Source organism: Phodopus roborovskii, unplaced genomic scaffold (assembly GCF_943737965.1).
Source record: "Phodopus roborovskii unplaced genomic scaffold, PHOROB, whole genome shotgun sequence".
Classification (NCBI taxonomy): domain Eukaryota; kingdom Metazoa; phylum Chordata; class Mammalia; order Rodentia; family Cricetidae; genus Phodopus; species Phodopus roborovskii.
The window spans coordinates 22,023,244-22,041,861 of record NW_026125059.1 but is presented as its reverse complement, the minus strand read 5'-3'; the positions used below and the strand labels follow the sequence as shown (position 1 = coordinate 22,041,861).

The following is an 18,618-nucleotide window of genomic DNA, read 5'->3' as shown; positions in this document are numbered from 1 at the left end:
GGGGAAAATAGCCTGCAGTTGAAATAAGATGCCCAAGTAGTTCTGAAGATCAGTCTTTGGAATGAGAAATGATTAACTTAACAAAAACCTCACATATAACACACTGCTTTCTGAGGCAGTATCTATCTGTCAAGCAAATTCTATCTGTTGAGTTACTAAGTAATTCACAATGCAGCCACTTCTTTTCAAAGTCTGCACAATCCTTTCCCTAAACAAAAACTCCACACTATCAACCCTCCAAGACTATAGTAGTGAATAGGCTTCCCAAACTTTATCACAAGACAGTTGCCATTCAACTCTAGAGTTACACGACGAAACTGTGTTTCAGTGTCCAGGGCCTTAGAACACCAAAAAGGCATTGTGTATAGACATACATGTTTTTGTGTGTATATTTATATGTGTGTGTATATCACACACACATATACATACATGTAAATATATACAAGAAATGCCTCTTTTAAAAGTAAATACAGACTTGTAAATAATGTTGGTGTGTTTCAAACCAAAGCAAGGTCGTATGAAAGGTAAAATTGATTTCCCATGATTATTCATTAATCTCCAATTCTGTGTTGTTAATGTAAAACAGCTTTCAAGCATTTTTAAATAAAGAAACAAACTCTAGACAGAGCCTTAAGTGTCAGTGAACAAGATGTGCTAAACCAAATACTTTTATGAAAAGGACATTTAGCCAACCAAAGTCTGTGTGAGCTCCCTAACTTGGTGCCGATTGCCAAAAGGAAAAGATATGAAAACGCAAGGAGTGATTCCCAGTTCTCTCCTCCGATAGCTGTACTTGTACTTTCATAAAGAATATTAGTGAACGGGCTCATGATTGAACAACTACACCAAAAATCCTCCAAGTTCACAGAATTAAACACACATCAGCCTATGGTCCAACTTAGGGATCTTACATTCTACAAGACTACTGCTAACAAAACTACCAATTTCAACTTCAGTTTTAAACCCCAAGATAGAATGCTCTTTCTTATGGACTCCTTTGTTCCAAAATGTCACCTAAATTGAGGCAAAAGCCATTTGCTAGATTAGTCCATCACAGAGAAGGACTTCAAATCAAGCACCTAAACACTGATTACCAAAGTGGTTTCTGGTTTTCATTGCCATCCAAACAATATGAATAATTTTAAACTTACTAAACTAATAAAACTTGACGGTCAAACCAAAAAAGGCCAGTAGAGGACTACATACTTTATTTTTATGGTAAAAGTCATTCCACACAATCATAAGTGTGACATTAGAAATCAAAGTTCAGGGTTATATAGCACAAACCAAGTGTGGAGATTTTATATTAGAAATTAATTAAAAACCAATAGTTGTACTCATTACAAGTGAGTCAATTAGGCAAATAAAGTGGCAACATCTGAAGCAGGACTGTCTATACAGCAAGAACCCTCAAGAAGCAATAAAGGTACATACAATGAATCCATATACAGACTTTATTCAATTTAAAAAGAAAATGTATGTTTTAGACAAAGCTTTGACCCTATAACAAAGCAGATATGTCCAACTTTAAATCAAATTGCAAAAGTAGCCAACTTCTAATTGTCAGCAACTGGCAAGAGCACCCTCCTCCAACTCTACTTATGTTTCTATTTTCTTCATCCCATGTGGTATAAAAGAAAGCCAATCTAAATTTCCTTGATAAGCTTTATATGATCATAGTTTTAGAAATGGTTTCTACTGGTATGCCCAAATTATTTTTGTGTTCTCTCCAGATAGCTTTACTGTAACAAATTGCAATGTTTATTCTGTGAGTTGTAAACAGCCAACGAATGCTCTGTGTTAAAGAAACCCATCTACCTGCAATTGAAACAATCCACAGGCTCTAACCTGGAAATACTAGGAAAACAATCTGGATGCATTAATCACAGCAACATGAAGATATACCCTATAAAGGACAGATGTAAACAACTACCCTAAAACGAGCTTTACCTTTCTTGAACCTATAGGCCTATCATTTAAGTCAATGACTGCAGCTGTGGCTTCGTCCCGAGATTCAAAGGCCACCATGGCTTCACCTGTAGGCATACCTTTTTCATTGTATTTTAAACATACTGAACCTGGGATTACTTGATAACCATAAAAGAAATCTAAAATTTCATCAATAGATACAGTAAAGGGCATGTTCTGCACCTTAATTATTGTAGGTCCTGGTTTTCCAGAGCTAGCTCCAAAGCCAGGGGGACCCCCAATATGTATTGGACCAGGCCCAGGCCCAGGCCCAAAGGCTGGAGGCCCACTCAAATGTCCAGGAACACTTCCAAGACCAGGAGGTCCACTTCCAAAACCAGGGGGGGCACTTAAACTACCAGGGCCATTTCCAAAATTCTGAGGGATCCCCCCAAATCCTGAAGGCCCACTTAAGTTATTTGGTGCACCTCCAAAACCTGGAACTTCCAGTCCTAGGCCAGGCAAACCACTGTTTCCAACTGAAGGCATAACAGGCCTAACATCACCAAAAGCTCCCCCTAATCCTGGAGGGGGAAGTGGTGGCCCAAAGGCATTTGGCCCGCCAAAATTACCAGGGAAGTTAAATGGCGGCCCATTATTGGCCTCCTTTGATCCTACAGTCAAGAAGACATGCTCCTCTCCTCCTGCAGTGGGGATGCCAGCACCGGGCAGTGCCGGACCAGGTATTGCGGGACCAGGTATTGCGGCACCGGGTATTGCGGGACCGGGTAATGCGGGACCAGGCATTGCGGGACCAGGCATTGCGGGACCAGGCATTGCAGGACCAGGCATTGCAGGACCAGGAATTGCTGGACCAGGTATCGCTGGACCAGGCATTGTGGGACCAGGCATTCCAGCACCGGGTATTCCGGCACCAGGTATTGCTGGACCAGGCATCCCAGCACTGGGCATCCCAGCACCAGGTATTCCAGCAGCGGGCATGCCCGCACTAGGCATTCCAGCACCTGGCATTCCGGTACCAGGCATCCCAGCACCGGGTATTCCGGCAGTGGGAATTCCAGCAGCAGGCATCCCTGCACTAGACATCACTGGTACTGCAGGATTACCTGGAACAGATATCTTTAAGCCCTTTTTTCCTTGGACTGGGGGGTTTTTCTCAATTTCTCGCATATCTTCTAGGGTAACTATATGAACAAAAGCTTCTCTCCCATTCAGCTTTTTACGGTGTAAGTGTTCAGATTTACGTGCATCATCTTCAGTTTTAAACTGAACCAATGCCTGCCCTAGACCTTGCCCATTGTTATCAACAAGAACATGTACAGCATTCTCATCCACTGGAATTCCTTCTAGAAACTGAAGAACGTCCATCTTTGTAATGCTGAATGGAATGTTTGTTATATGGGCACAGACTTTGGCAGAACTGACATCCCCCTCTGGATTTAACACCATTTCCCTCTGGTCATAGCTGAAGTTCTGAAGTCGTTTTCGAATCATATCTATCTTTTCTAGCATACCTTTCTTAGTAATTGGATGAACTTGAATAAAGCGATTGCCCATGTATTGTTTATGACGGCACAGAGCAGCCTTATAGTCAGCATCGTTCCTGAATTCTACAAAGCCTTCACCAGTTGCTTTCCCATTGGGTCCATAAGCTATATAAATACTATCTTCCACAATATCCAACTTCTTAAAAAAATCAATGACGTGTTTGTTTTCAGCTTCAAATGGTAGCCCTTTTAAGTAAACACAAAAACCAGCCTCATGTGGTGATCTTGACCGTGACCTTTTCTGCCCACTGGGCGACTTGGATCTTGGAAGTGTCTGTGGAGGGGGGTGGGCTTGTCCAGAAGGCCCCATGCTTTGTTTAAAAGTGATATGACCTCCAGCAGCTACCCACTGTCTCTCTGTGGCAGGACTGACTTCCACATAGCGTTGAATCATCAGCATTCTGTTCCGTTTCAAAGCTTCAAATGTATCTTGAGGGGAGAGAAACTTAACCAATCCATTCCCATTATTTCGACCTACATGATCTTTTAACAAATGCACTGCATCAACACGGAGCCCATGGAAAAACTCTCTGACATCATTTTCCATTGCAGAAAAGGGCATTCCATGCACACTCACATACAGATCATCAGGGTTGATGGGAAGTGACTTCACGCTGCTTTGAGAGTTCATCTGGATAGGGTTAACAGGATTTAATGGACCCAAAAACACGGGGTTCAGATTATTGTTCAGACTTATAGGTGTTCCAGAGCCATTCATTCCAGCAGGCAGAGGTGCCACAGGTGGTGGATTCAAGGGTGGCATGCCTGATATGGGTGGCAACGGGGTCATAGGAGGCACAGAGGGGACTGGGGGAATGGGAGGCACAGGAGGTACAGGAGGCAATGTTGGTACTGGAGGAGGAACTGGTATTGGGGGAATGGATGGCAGCGGTGGCAAAGATGGCATTGCTGGGATTGGAGGAATTGGTGGTGGTGGGACTGTGTTCATTGGAGAAGCTGTACTCGGAATGGTAGAGCTGAAGGTTGGACTCCCAAACGAAGTCCCCATACTTGGAGGAGCAGTTCCTACGCTGGCTGTGGAAAATGTCTGTATATTTTTGTTGCTCTCATGAACAGAAGTGGTAGCAGTAACTACACTTGGCGAAGGATTATTAAAGTTGGGTACTGTTGCCGGCAAGTTTACCCTGTTGCTCATCCCTGAGCTAGGTGGTGGTCCTGATCTACTAGCATTTGCTGGTGGTATATCTAAGTTGGCAGTTTCAAAACGCCTACGACTCAGTTCAATCATATTCTGCATTTCTGTTTTACTACTCAATAATAGTGTTACTTTTGACCCTTTAATTGTACCACCTGTGCGCATCATACCAAGCCTTGCATCTTCATCAGTGGCAAAAACGATGAAAGCCTCACCCAGTTCACCCCCTACAATATGCACGCCCCCATCAGGGATGGTCAATCCAGAGAAGAAGTGGCGAATGTCCATGGTCCCCGCCACAATTGGGAGACCTTGCAAACGGATGACCACAGCCATGCTGCGCTGAAACCACACACACCTGCAGATGAGAAAAGGCAACGGCCATGTCAGACTCCTTTTTATTACACCAAGCTTTTAGTTGTAAGAATGACCAGCTACCATATTATCCCATAAACATTCCCTCAAGCTATCACAATGTCTTTAATTTAGATTATTCAAAGATCTGAACAATTACAACTTCCAAAGGCTTTGATTCTGGAGTCAATTATCGAGAGGTTCAGTCTAAGACTCAAAATCTATACGACATAAACATCATTCAGAGCACTAAAACTTCAGTGAGATTTAAATATGCAAAGGATGTATCAAAATTAATATTTAAAACTGACTTGGCATCTTCCTTTTAAACTTTACAATTTCATAGTTATCAGAGTGATACCTTATAATGGCTCAATCTCAAAACCCAAAAGAAATAGAAAATTGGAATGTTCCTGAATTGCAAATGCCTAACAATAAAGTAGGTTCATATATCGCAAATGTGAAAGCATTCACAAGAGTTCAATCCTTAGCACCAGAAATCTCAAATAACAGATTCCATATTTCATAGTAAAACTTTCCATTTGTTGTATAGTTTTGTTTTAACAAACTATTTATTCAGTATATATTTATTCAGTATATATATTATTCAGTATATATTTATTCAGTGGGTAAGAGCACTTTCTGTGTGTACAATTGTAAAAACATGAGGAGTTCTATCCCCATAGCCACATGCATGTGGCTGCATACATCTGAAACTCTAGCTGGAACCCCCAACTGTCAGCTTAGTTCCAAGTATAGAGAAAGATACTGTCAAGAGAATAAGGCACAGAATAATGGAATGCCTGACATCCTCTTCCAGCCTTTGCCTGTATACACAGACTTATATATGTGTATATGTATACACACACATACATGCATGTATACACTCACAAACACTTTCTGGATTTACTATAAGCAAAATTAATACGTATTAAAAATCCAAAGAAATATTAAATAGAAAGGTCAAATTCTGAGGCCTATATTTATCAGCCTTAAGTGGAACACATCATTCCACCATTCACTATTTTTGCATTAAATCTTTTTTTAATACAACTTTTACATTTAAAAAAAAAAAAAAAAACAGGGACAGAAACTGTGGGATTGCCTTTAATCGCAAAACTTGAGTGATGGATTTCTATGAGTTTGAAGCCATTCTGCCTACAAAGAGCTCCAGGCCATCGAGGGCTTCACAATCAGACTCAGCTAAATGTTTGCCTAGCACTCATAAAGCTCTAGAATCCACCCCTAATCCTATATAAGCTCAGTATGATAGTGAATGTCAATCATCCCAGTATTTGAGAGGCTGAGGCAGGAGGATTTAGAATTCAAGAGCAACAGATTACACACATTAACATATAATTCACTATTAGGGCCTCTGACACAACTTAAACTCCTGTTGAATCTTTGGTTGTTCACTGATACCCTTATATAGTAAAACCTGTCTGAAAAAAATAAGATGATGAGAAGGGGGGCTCAGTGAGATGGCTCAGCTTGCTGCCAATACTGAAGACTTAAGTTTCATCCTTAGGGCCCGTACAGTCATAAGGGAGAGAATCAACTCCCACATGCACAAGTAAATAATTGTAAAATAATAGTAATTGGGTTCAGCTAGAGAAATGGCTCAGCAGTTAAGAGTGCTCACTGCTCTTGCAGAGAAACTCAGGCCCAGCACCAGCACAGCAGCTCACAACCACCTCTAACTGAGCTCTGGAAGATCTGGTACTCGTATCTGTCCTCCACAAATACTAGGTACATGCAGTACTCATATATACATAGCAAAATACTCACATACACAAAATAATTCCTGAATAACAGTAACAGGGCAGCACTTGGGAGGCAGAAGCAGACAAATTGGCTGTGGTATACCTTTAACCTCATCATCCCAAAGTCAGTGGCAGGCAGATATCTGTAACTCTGAGGTAAGCCTGGTCTACAGTGAGTTTCAGGACAGCCAGAGCTATGTAGTCACATATTGCAGCAACAACAAAAAAAGTAGTAACAATATGGGCTGCAAATGTAGCTTAGTTAGTAGAGTGCTTGCATAGCACCCATGAGGCTTTGGGTTCAAACCCATCAGTTCATAAACTGGGTGTGAAGACACATACCTATAATCCTGGCACCAGAGAGTCAAGTCACAGGAGGATCAGCTCAAAGTCATACTTGGCTACATAGTCAATTTAAGGCCAGTCTGACAAACATGAAACTGTTTCAACATATTAAGGGGGCTTGTTTTTACAAAGGATCCAGGTTAAGTTCCCAGCATCCAGTAGCAGCTCACAACCACCCACAAACTCCAGTTCCAGGATCTTCAACACCTTCTTCTTGCCTTGCCAGGTACATACACATACATGTGTGCAACCACTCACACACATGAAATAAAAATAAAATTTTAAAATAGGGGGAGAGAGATAGCTCAGCAGTTAAGAGCTCAAACTGTTGTTCTAGGGAACCTTAGTTCAATTCTAAGCACCATGTCAGAGGCATACAGCTGCTTTGGATACTCCAGCCTCAGGAGGGTCTAACTCTACTGGCTTGCATAAGTACCTGCGCTCATGTGTACAAAAAACAGACATACAAAATTTAAATCTTTAAAAAAATTATTTAAATATTTTAATCCAGTTTCAAGATTTTCAACTATTTATTGATTGATTGTTTCTGTTGCCATTTGTGGTAGCTGGTAGCATTAGTACTTTAGTTTTAATGGCTTCTACTTTAATTTTTTTTGGTTTTGGAGACAGGGTTTCTCTGTAGCTTTGAAGCTTGTCCTGGCACTCACTCTGTAAACCAGGCCAGCCTTGAACTCAGAGATCCACCTGTTTCTGCTTCCCAAGTGCTGGCCTATGCCACCATTGCCCAGCAATAGTTTCTACTTTTATAAAAAGGATTGGAATCAAATTTTGGGGATTGGAAAAATGGTAATTTTGAAACTAATCTGATCAATCAAGTTTTAAATATAATTTTATTAACCTGGTTCTGAGTCCTTAGGGAAATTTTAATTATATGCCATCTGGCTTAATCACTTCTCAATTAAGAACATTAATTAGAAAAGAAAAGGTTTCCTGATATAAGCTTTAAGACTTATACAAATCAATGGAGGGAATTCAAATACTATACAAACTCTAATGTAATAAAATTTAATTATATCATGATTTTATAATTACTATGTGCAAAATAGAAATGATTGATAGCTGATTTTTTTCCTATTTGTTTACACACACACACTTGTTTGTTTGTTTTTCTTTTGAGACATGGTTTTACTATGTGACACAGTTCAGATAGCCTAGAACTCCCTAAGGAGACCAGGCTGTTCTTCAAATCACAGAGATCCACCTGCCTTTGCCTCTACTTCCTGAGTGCTAGGATTAAAAGGCATACCACCATTCCTGGCTATATGCTCTATTTTAAAGCTGTCTGAGCAGGCAAAAAACAAAACCATAAACAACAACAACAACAACAACAAAAAGCCCACCTCATTGTTTACTATACCTGAAGAAATTTCAAATCAAACATAACCAAATCACATTCTATTTATTTATAAACAATTAAGAGCTACTGACTTTATCTTAGGCCATAAACAGAACCAACACAATGAAATCATGACAAAATCTGCACTGTTAAAATTCTTACTGGTTTCTTTGATCTTTCCTCCTTGACTATACAAGTTGACTTCCTTTTTTGAGACTGGGTCTCTTGGAGCCTAGCCTACTCTTAAACTAGCTATATAGCCAGAGAACCCTGGATCCTCCTGCCTTTACCTCCCTAGTGCTAGGATGTGCTACCTAATACCCAGCTTATGGGATACTGGAGATTGAGCCAAGCTGTGCTTGCTAAGTAAATACTCTACCAACTGACTTATATTCTCCACCCCCTTCATAGATTTTCTCACACAATTATACACAAAGATAAAAGCAATCTTCAAATTCACTCAAGAATGACGGACTAGCAAATAAAAAACATTCTATAAGGTCATAGGGTACTAGAAATGGGTGGAATGGGTGAGTTTTTCCGTATGGACTTCAAGAGTCAACAAAGAGAGCTGGTAAGATGGTTCAGACAGTAAAAACCTGCGTTTGACCTCTGGGATCTACACGGTAGAAAGAGACGACTGACTCCCACAAGCTGCCCTATGACTTCCACATTATCATTGTGAGCACCAGCACTCTCAGGTGCATGCACACACAACTAAAAAAGAGAAAAGAAAAAGATCACCACCAATAGACCTTCTCAATTTTCTACTGAACAGCCAAATGTAAGTTTATCAGAACACTTCCAAAGAACTGAGGCAAATTCACATTCCTTACTGAATCAGAAACCTGTTTAAGTGAAAATCGTGGTGGCACTTTGTTCAACTTCAAAAACATGTTCCATCACTTTCTATGGAGGAAACATCATAGGTAAACCAGGTATGCAAAACCTGGGAAAAAGATACTTTTGTTTGTAATTGAAGAATACTATGAGAACTTGAAATAGTCCCAAGAACACAGATTAATCACAAGCCTAAATGACATTCAGTAAATTTCCAAACCATATTGTTAAGAGATTTACCAAAAGTTGGTACTAGGCACCCAAGAAAACATTCCAATTATTACTAATCTGCCTAAGACTGCCAGGTGGAAAAGGGATGGAGAACTGAACCAAGCAGAGTACGAGATTTACTCCTAAAGCTATCTGACAAGAAACAAGTTTTGAATGTATGAAGTGGCATCTGTTACTCTGCTACTAAGTATCTATTTGCATAACAGCAAATTTTAACCTGTCTTCAGTCTAGCTTGTTCCTTTCAACAAAAGGTTAAATTCAACTGCTAAGGTTTAAAATTCATACTCTACAAACCTAACATCTAAACCTAGGGAATATAAATAACCAATATCAAGAAGCACTGGAATCTACCATCCATCTATAATGTTACAAGGGAGGGCGCAGGAACTTTTTACCCAGCAATAAGAAATGCATCCATATAAATAAAACAGACTCTCAAAGGAGGCAATTATTCATCCCACCCTATTCCTCAGATAGGCTTCTAAGTAAACACACAGAGACACACACACAGAAGCACACATGTACACATACACACAAGCTACTATATTTTATTTCTTAATAAGGCATCTCATTTTATATTTTGCATAAAAATATACCTTCTATTCAAAATCTCTTACCTTGTAAAACAAGAGATGTATTGTCTTAAGAAGTAGAGGCCAAGTCAATCCTGTGGGCAACCAATTAAAACCAACTTTTAGACTGCAATAGAGAATAAACGGAGGCAAAAAATCAATGCAGGAAACAAAACAACACACACAGGCCACACTCAACTGTACATTATGAAGGAGAGTCTGACACAAGCGGAGTGCTTCATAAGAATGTATAGTTGTTGTTTTCTAAGGAAAGAGATACCAAACTCCCACACATTTTAACTTGATATTGCTTTCAAGTCTGAGAATCATTCTATCAAATATGCCATCAGGTATTTATATAAATATGCCATATAGCCAAAACATAAATATAAAAACAGTAAAGTTCAGCTTCATGTGGTAATTTCACTTAATGTTTATACAATCCAGAAAATTCCATAGAAGTCTATTAACATGTCCAACCTCAACTTATTTTCCTAAAGTTTTCACCAAACTTCTGATGAAAAAGCAAATTTATACAATAACAACTTCTGAACTCATGAATACTCACAGAAACCACTGCAACACTCTTTCAAATATATTACCTTTGCATCAAATTATCACAGATCACAATACAACTGAAATGCAATTTCTGTCTCTAAGCACGAATTCTACTATATTCAACATATTGAGATTTCTTTGAACATAATTCCAAAAACCTTGTTTAAAAAGTTATCTAAAGCATATCTGTAACTTCAGCATCAAGTCTGAGACTAACCTGAGCTACATGCTGAGTTCTAAGTCCAACCTAAGTCAACAGTAAATCCTTGTCTTAAAAACAAAATATTTCTCCAGCAAATATCTTAGTATATAATACTTTCCAAAGCACAAACAAGGTAGCAGAGTACTTATCTTTCAGAGTAATTTCTTCTAAACTGGTGAATTTATTAATAACTCACAACCAAATGACTATTTTTCCATTTATTTTTAATGTGTATGGGTATATCTATGTATTTATGTCTGTGCACCATATGCATGGCCAGTGCCCAGGGGCCAGGAGAGGGCTTTCAGATTCTGAGACTGGTGTTACACACAGCTGTAAACTGTATGCAGGTGCCCTAATTGTATTTAAAAGGTCATTTTAAAATGCATTTTTAAGTTTTAACCTTTTGAGGGGGAGGGTTAAGAGAGTACAAGCAGTCCCAGACTCTCTACCACTGAGTTCTATCCTCAGCTCAACATGTATGTTATGTGTGTGCAGATATAGGCTTGCCACAAAATGCATGTGGGTACACAACTCTGAAAGTTGTGGGTCCTAGGACTAGAACTCAGATCATCTGGCTTAGAATCAAGTTGAGTCATCCTACCAACCCTATTATTTTACTTTTTAAATCAGGCTGGTGATCTTTCTGGTTCAAATACACTAGTTGTTCATTTTTGTTTTGCGGACAAGTCTCAGGCACTCCAACCTAGTCTCAAACTCAGTAAGTAGATGAGACTAGCCTTAAATACTAATCCTCCTGTCTCCATTTCTCATGTGCCACCAAGACTCAAAGTTTGATTTGTTTTGGGAGAAGGGCTCACACTCTAACCCATACTGGCATTATAAGCATGTGCCACTATTTTTAAAAATGTGACTAAAAAGAAAACTGTGGGATGATGGTGGTGCACACCTTTATTCCCAGCACTTGGGAGGCAGAAGCAGGGAGATCTCCCTGTTTGAAGCCAGCCTGGTCTACAGTGAGTTCCAGGACAGCCAGGGCTATACAAAGAAGCCCTGTGTATGTGAATGGGGGGCTGCAGGGGTATGTGTTCTTGGGAAAGTCAGAAGAACATCTTGGGTTTTAGTCCTTGTCTTTCACCTTGAGAAAGGGCTTCTTTTCTTGTTTTCCAGCTGCAGTACATCAGGCTAGCTGGCCTCTGAATTTCTCAGAACTGTCTCTACCACCCCTCGCCTCACAGGAGCACTGGGATTACAGATGTCACCATCTCTTTTTTCTTTACATGGACTCTGAAGGATCCACATGCTTCCACAATTTATGAACTGAACCACCATCCCAGACAAACAGGCACCTTTAACTTCAGAGAATGAGAAAATGCTATCACTTTCTGGTACTAAGATTACCAACAAAAACTACTTATCTGAATGATACTCATTGTTAAAATTCTTTTGAGACCAAGTAAGCCACAGTAATAATTTTTATCACCAAAAAGTAAAACATGGTGGGAGGTACTGGTGCATGACTTTAATCCCAACACTCAGGAGGCAGAGGCAGGTGATAGGTGATCTCTTTGAGTTCAAGGCCAGCCTGACTGGTCTACAAATCAAGTTCCAGGACAGGTCCCAAAGCTACAGAGAAATCCTATCTCAAAAAAACAAACAAACAAACAAATCATGTTATTCTAAACTTGTCTAGAAGACAAATCAAATATGTTCTAACAATTCAAAATATTACACAATGAGTTTTGCCAAAAAAATGCCAAGCTTTTAAAATCCTAAATTATATACATTAATCTTTAGCATGTACAAATCTAACTGAATATAAAACTTTGTCAAATCATTGTGTACACCTTCATGATACATGTGTGTGCAAATGTGCCATACAGAACTGTGTGGCGTTAAGAGAACAACTCCATGGACTTGAATCTTTCTTTCTAACTTGGGGGAGGGTTCTAGGGACGTGCATAACAAGAGCCTTTTACCTTCTGAACAACCTGATCAGCTATGTTTTCTTCATTTAATTAGATTTATTTCCTTCCTTTGTGTGTCAGAAAAGTCACAATGTATGTGTGTGGAGGTCAGAGGACAACTTTTGGGAGTCAGTCCTCTCCTTCTATGTGGGTCCTAGAGATTAAAACGAGGGGATCAAGATCGACAGCAATTACCTTTACTCACTGAGCCATCTCACAGACCCTAATTAACTCATTTAAAAGTTGTGATGCTGTACACCTTTGAACCCAATATTTGGGAGACTGAGGCAGGCAGAGCTCCAGATTTGAGGCCAACCTGTTGTACAAGTGAGTTGCAGGATACCCAGGGTTACACAGAGAACCTGACTCCAAAAGTACAAAACCAAAAGCTGTACCTAGGGAAATAGAAAACAGAAAGTTTGCTTCAAATAAAGCCACAAGAACAATTATGGCAATGCTTATCTCTAACTACATAAAGGGTCAGCCCTAAGAGCTACAGAACCAAGGTAATTTTCTAGGTAGGTTTGGTTTGTCTGTTTCTAAACATCTGACACCTACTGGGAGATTCTAATTCCAAAGGTCTGGTATAGCAAGGTATGGTAGTATATGCCTATAAACTCAGTGCTCCAAGAGGCAGGAGGATACTGAGTTCAAAGCCAGCACAGACAGATAATTCAAGTCCAGCCAGGATATAATGAGAATCTTGTCTCCAAAACAACAAAATAGGAACAAAACAGAAGGTATGGGCCTGGGGCATATCTCCCACATATTAGGGAACTGAGTTTGTTAATGTTTGTCCTCACTTTTGGACATAAGACATCCCACATTCATCATGAGAAGGATAAATTTAGGTCAGCCAGTTATGCCCATAAGGAAATTTTTTACTACATCAAGAAATGTTGAAAGCCCAGCCCATCTCAGCAAATGTGTACTTCAATTTTTGTGTTCAACTTACAGCACAGAATCAATCCCCACACAAAGTACCATCTGAAGCATTCCTGTACCAAGGAGAATTGTACACCCCAGGGCCAAATACCACAACTGCAGAACCTTTCCTACCACAGCTCTTCCTTTACAAGTAAGACAAAAGGAAACTGAAAACTGCAGCTCTTTTGTTTCAACTCCTCGCTTTGTAAAGGCCAGTCATTTTTATTAGTTCAAAAAATTATTATTTGTATTATTTTATGTGTATGGATATTCTGCCTATATATCATATGCACAAAGTACTGGCAGAGGCAAGGGGGTGTCATATCACCTGGAACTGGTGGCACGAAGGCTCTGGGCTGCCTTGTAAGTTCTGGGAATTGAACCCTGGTCTTCTGGAAGATATATATATATATCATCTCTCCAGCCCCAAGACCACAAATAATAGAGGTAGCTCTGTCTCCCAAAAGCCTGCTTATGCCTATATGCTAGAATACATCAGTTAGTGCCTAACTGAACACAGGATTCCTAATTAAAATCTATCCCACTCACCTGAATATCTGGTGCACTTTGGAAGGACATGAGTGAAATAATTCTATACAAAAAATAAAAAATTAAAAAAAAAAAAAAAACAGTATTGAGCCATATGTGGCTAATGCCTTTAATCCCAAATCTCAGAGACAAGAGTCAGGTGGATCTCTAGAGTTCCAGGCCAATCTTGTCTACAGAAGGAGTTTGATAGGCAGGGCCACACAGGGAGACCCTGTCTCCAAAAGATAAATAAAGATAGGTACTGTAGCTAGACAATGTTCACATCCATTGCTAGTCTAGCATTTAGGAGGCAGAGAGTTTAAAGTTGGTCTGGACAACACAGAGACTCTTATCTCATAAATGTACAGATTTTATCTATATATAGAGAGACAGGCAAGGGAAAATAGACCCTGGTTTGCCAATGATACATTGATCTAGTTTAAAAGACCTAAAAAAAACAAGCTTATTTAGTGTATTTTTCACTTCATTTCCTAACAGATGTTGCTTCAATACAACAGACACCAGATACAAAACTATTTGCATATTATGACAAGATAAACTTTACCAGCCATTCCAATATTTGAAACGTCAAGGTAAAAATGTCCATCAAAAAACCTTTTCATCATGAAGAAAAGGCATAAACAAAACTTCCAGGTTTTCCACTCTTCATCTGGCAATAAACACTGAGAAGCAAATTTTCACTTTGTTCAGTCACAATCTTTACAAAGGAAACTCCAGCAACCCCTTAAATATTCACCTCAGAAACCAGCAACAAAGTTTCTATTACAACAGGTACAATGTTATTGCAGAGTAATCACATCATAGACACCATGAAACCATACTTTATCTCCTTTGGTTTGTCTCCCCCCCAATCACCAAATAAAATACATTTCAGATCCTGGAACATTCTAATGAACACATTCTTCTGATTAAATGTGTAATGCTGAATTTGCACATTAACTTCCCATTTAGTACTCAGAAACAGTAAATCAAGACATTTGAAATAAGATGTCCCTCCTGCCAAAAAGATATATTATTGATACCAACAAAAATGTCCTTTTTAATTCATTTATACTTCAAAACAAAAATATTGCTTCTAGCCTAACTAACCACATACCTACTTTACTATGGCTTTAAACTTAAAACTGTAGACCAAACGCAGTGGTTGGTAATGAAAGTGTTCATTAGAACTACAAGTGAAATTATTTTTTCTGTGTAGTCTAACCTAAAACTTCTCTATTATTTTTTCTGTATAGTCTAACCTAAAACTTTTCTCAAGCATTCACTTTTGTGAGTTTTATTAATTAAGAATATGTAGATTAGGGCTGGTGAGACTGCTCAGTGGTTAAAATCTCTGGCTGCTCTACCAGAGGACCCAGGTTCAATTCCCACACGGCAGCTCCCAACCATCTATAACTCCAGTTCCAGGAGATCTAACACCCTCTTGTGGCCTCTGGGGTCACCAAGCATGAACATGAAACATGTAGGCAAAACACCCACACAATAAAAAAAGTAGGTTAGGCATTAGATTTTTAAACTGAACTCTGCATTTTAAGGAAATTAAATCTAAATGTATATACATTGTGCAACCAATTACTAAGATTTTCATAAGAAATCACTTATTCAAACTAAATATTGACAGCCAACTATTATCCCAGTGACTCCAGAAACCCAATAGTTCAATGCTAGCCTAAGCTACCTAACAAGATCCTATCTCCAATGAGGAACAAACAAAAAAAAAAAAAAACAACCAAACGTCCATCAAACAGTGGAGTGGTTTTCTGCAAACAGGAGCAAGACTATATCAGTATCAGTACTGGGTTCCAATATCTGGCCCACAGCAAAAACAGAAGTATAAAATGAAGTTTTACACCTAAAGATAGTAACAGGAAGTCCAAAACTTTCAATATGCAGTCAATCAAAACATTCAACACGTCACAAAAAGAGAAAAAGAACTCTAAAGTGTATTGCTAGTAGACTAGAACAGTAACCACCAGTGGTTTCAAGGTGTCACATACTCACCTAGCAGACTTAAACATAAAATTAAAATTATTCATTACAACCCAGTGAACAACTTTTAACCAAGCAATCGGTGATACAAAAATTTAACACGTTTTGGTAAACTACCCAATAAACACAGCCTTGTGAACTCACCTAAACACAAACATTTAATTTCCCTCAAAAATTACATTAGGAAAAGTATGTGAACAGTTCTTCCAATTTTTAATATCCTTAGAAAAAAAATGTCCAACAATCACTTGCCACCAAATTCAAGTCTCAGTCTCAACAAAAGTAACAAATTTCAAAAACAAGCACATCAGTTTTATATTTCTACTCATTTTAATAAAGATTTTTGTAGAATTTTTTTTTCAACTGCAAATGCTCTTAACACTGAAACAGCACACACTGGTCAACAAGGTCCCAAACAATTTTTTGTTTCTTCTGAGACTGAAGTTCATCAAAATTTACATTTCCAACTATCCAAGAAGCCTGAAGAAATAGGCTACCAGGTTATGCAGACTGGCATCAACTTAATCTTAAAGAACACAAGATGATTCCTGCCAACTGCATACATTCAGTCATCTCTGTCAATCTAGGAATCAAGAAGTCTTCAGGACCCAGAATACAGCAACCCAGCCTGTAATTCTCCACAAACACTATCTACCAGAATGAATGAATCTTTTGCACTGAATTAACCCTGAGTAGACCACATGGGAATCCTTCAAATTTTTTCACTATAAAACACACACACACACACACACACGAGTCCACCACTCACCAACCGGCATCCAAACCCGCTACCTTACTCCATACCTCACCACTAACCTGTAGATTCTTAAAGGCCTCCCCATCTAGTTGATGAGGCTGCAAACTAGCGCCGCCAACCTTCAGACAGCTAAGGCACCCCCCTTCTTCCTCCCTGTAGCTCCTCCCCGCAAAGGTGCAGTAAAGGCGCTGCAGCTAGCAGCCCCTTCCCTATTTGGGTACCAAGAACCTGCCATCCTTGCTGCAGTCCTTCCTTAGATACAGGGCGGCTCCAGATCCCCTACGCTTCCTAGTAAGACCCTTCTTAACGCTGAACATAGAAAGCACTTCGCTGCAACCGCGGCACCTTCAGGTCCTGAATGTGGCGGGTTCCAGGCCTTCCAGAACTTCCTCCTCCTAGGTGTCTGTCCCTCCTGTGGTCCCCTTTGCTAGTCACAGCACTGGAAGATAGTCACTTTGGGGCAGAGATGGGAGTTAAAACCTCGGCCCCGTCTGAAGCCCAAGAAACCTTCCCCCAGTGTGCGTGCAAGCGTTTTCATCGCAACCCCCACGCCCCGGTAGTTCGCAGGCCGCGGGGGCCACCCAGTACTGGCCGATCGCCCTCGCAAGACCACCGGGGCGTCTCGGCTACGGCCTGGTGCCCACTTCGGCACGCCGGCTCCACCTCTCGCATCCTCGGAGGCCGCAGAGTGTAAGCGGCAGCCCAGGACCCCCGCAGCCTCGCCGCGACCCTTTGTGTAGGGTGCTCGCGGCCGCGGGCTCCGAGGCCTGGGAAGGCCCCGCCCCGAGGCACCGAGGAGGCGGCTCGAGCCCCGCACAGCCCCGCCCGTTTCGGGGCTGCGGGAGTCTTACCGGGGAGAGCTTGCGCGGCACCAGAACCCAGACCCGAGTTACCCCCCGCGCGAGAGCCTCAGCCCCGCGGCCGACAGCCCCAGCCCGAACGGCTGCCCGGAGCCCACTGCAGCCAGCACCTCCGATGCCGCCTCACAAAATGGCCGCCCGCCCGCTCGGCCGCTCCGCGTCCCAGGAGGGGGCGGGGCGGCGCTGCCGACGTCACCCGGTGGGAGACGCAGGCGCGCTGAAGTTGGGGAGGGGAGGAAGGGGAAACCTAGTAAGTTGCAGGTGAAGCTGTCCTGGAACTATCTCTTGTAGAAGACCAGGCTATCCTCGAACTCACAGCGATCTTCCTGCCTCTGCCTTCCGAGTGCTAACCTGGTCTACCTAGCAAGTTCCAGGACAGCTTCCAAAGCAATACAGATAAACCTTGTCTCGAAAAACCAAAAATAAATAAATAAACAAATAAATAAACAAATAAAATTGAAGGTCAGCCTGACCTTAGAACTTCAAAGAGTTCTAAGACAGCCAGGGCTGTTACACAGAGAAACCCTTTCTCAAAAAACAAAAACAAAAAAAAAAAATGTTCAACCTACCTACTGTGCTCACATATTCCCCAGTGTTTGATTATCCAAGGAGTCCTGGTCTGCACCAGACCCTGTCTCAAAAATATTTATAGGGCTAGGTGTGGCGGCTCATACTCTTAGTCACAACGAATCAGAGGCAGAGGCAGGCAGATCTCTGTAAATTCCAGGCTACCCAGTCTACAAAGGGAGTGTC

The 18,618-nt window shown here is 40.6% G+C and overlaps 2 protein-coding genes across 4 annotated transcripts in view; both read right to left on the bottom strand.

Annotated features, from left to right (window-relative positions):
• The window catches only part of Cpne1 (copine 1), a 37,817-nt gene extending 19,818 nt beyond the window's left edge, over nt 1-17,999 (bottom strand). Inside the window, exon 1 of one of the 3 annotated variants that reach the window (XM_051188239.1) lies at nt 17,976-17,999. The gene's annotated coding sequence lies outside the window, so the exon portion shown is untranslated. Of the gene's footprint in view, nt 1-3,035; nt 3,185-4,847; nt 4,987-17,975 lie in introns of those variants that run through there. The other 2 variants (XM_051188222.1, XM_051188231.1) reach the window with 2 other exon arrangements.
• On the bottom strand, nt 1,187-4,968 carry Rbm12 (RNA binding motif protein 12). Its single transcript, XM_051188210.1, has one exon. The coding sequence runs from the start codon at nt 4,966-4,968 to the stop codon at nt 1,930-1,932; it is 3,039 nt and encodes a 1,012-aa protein (XP_051044167.1). The 3' UTR covers nt 1,187-1,929.
• Nucleotides 18,000-18,618: the final 619 nt, after the last annotated feature.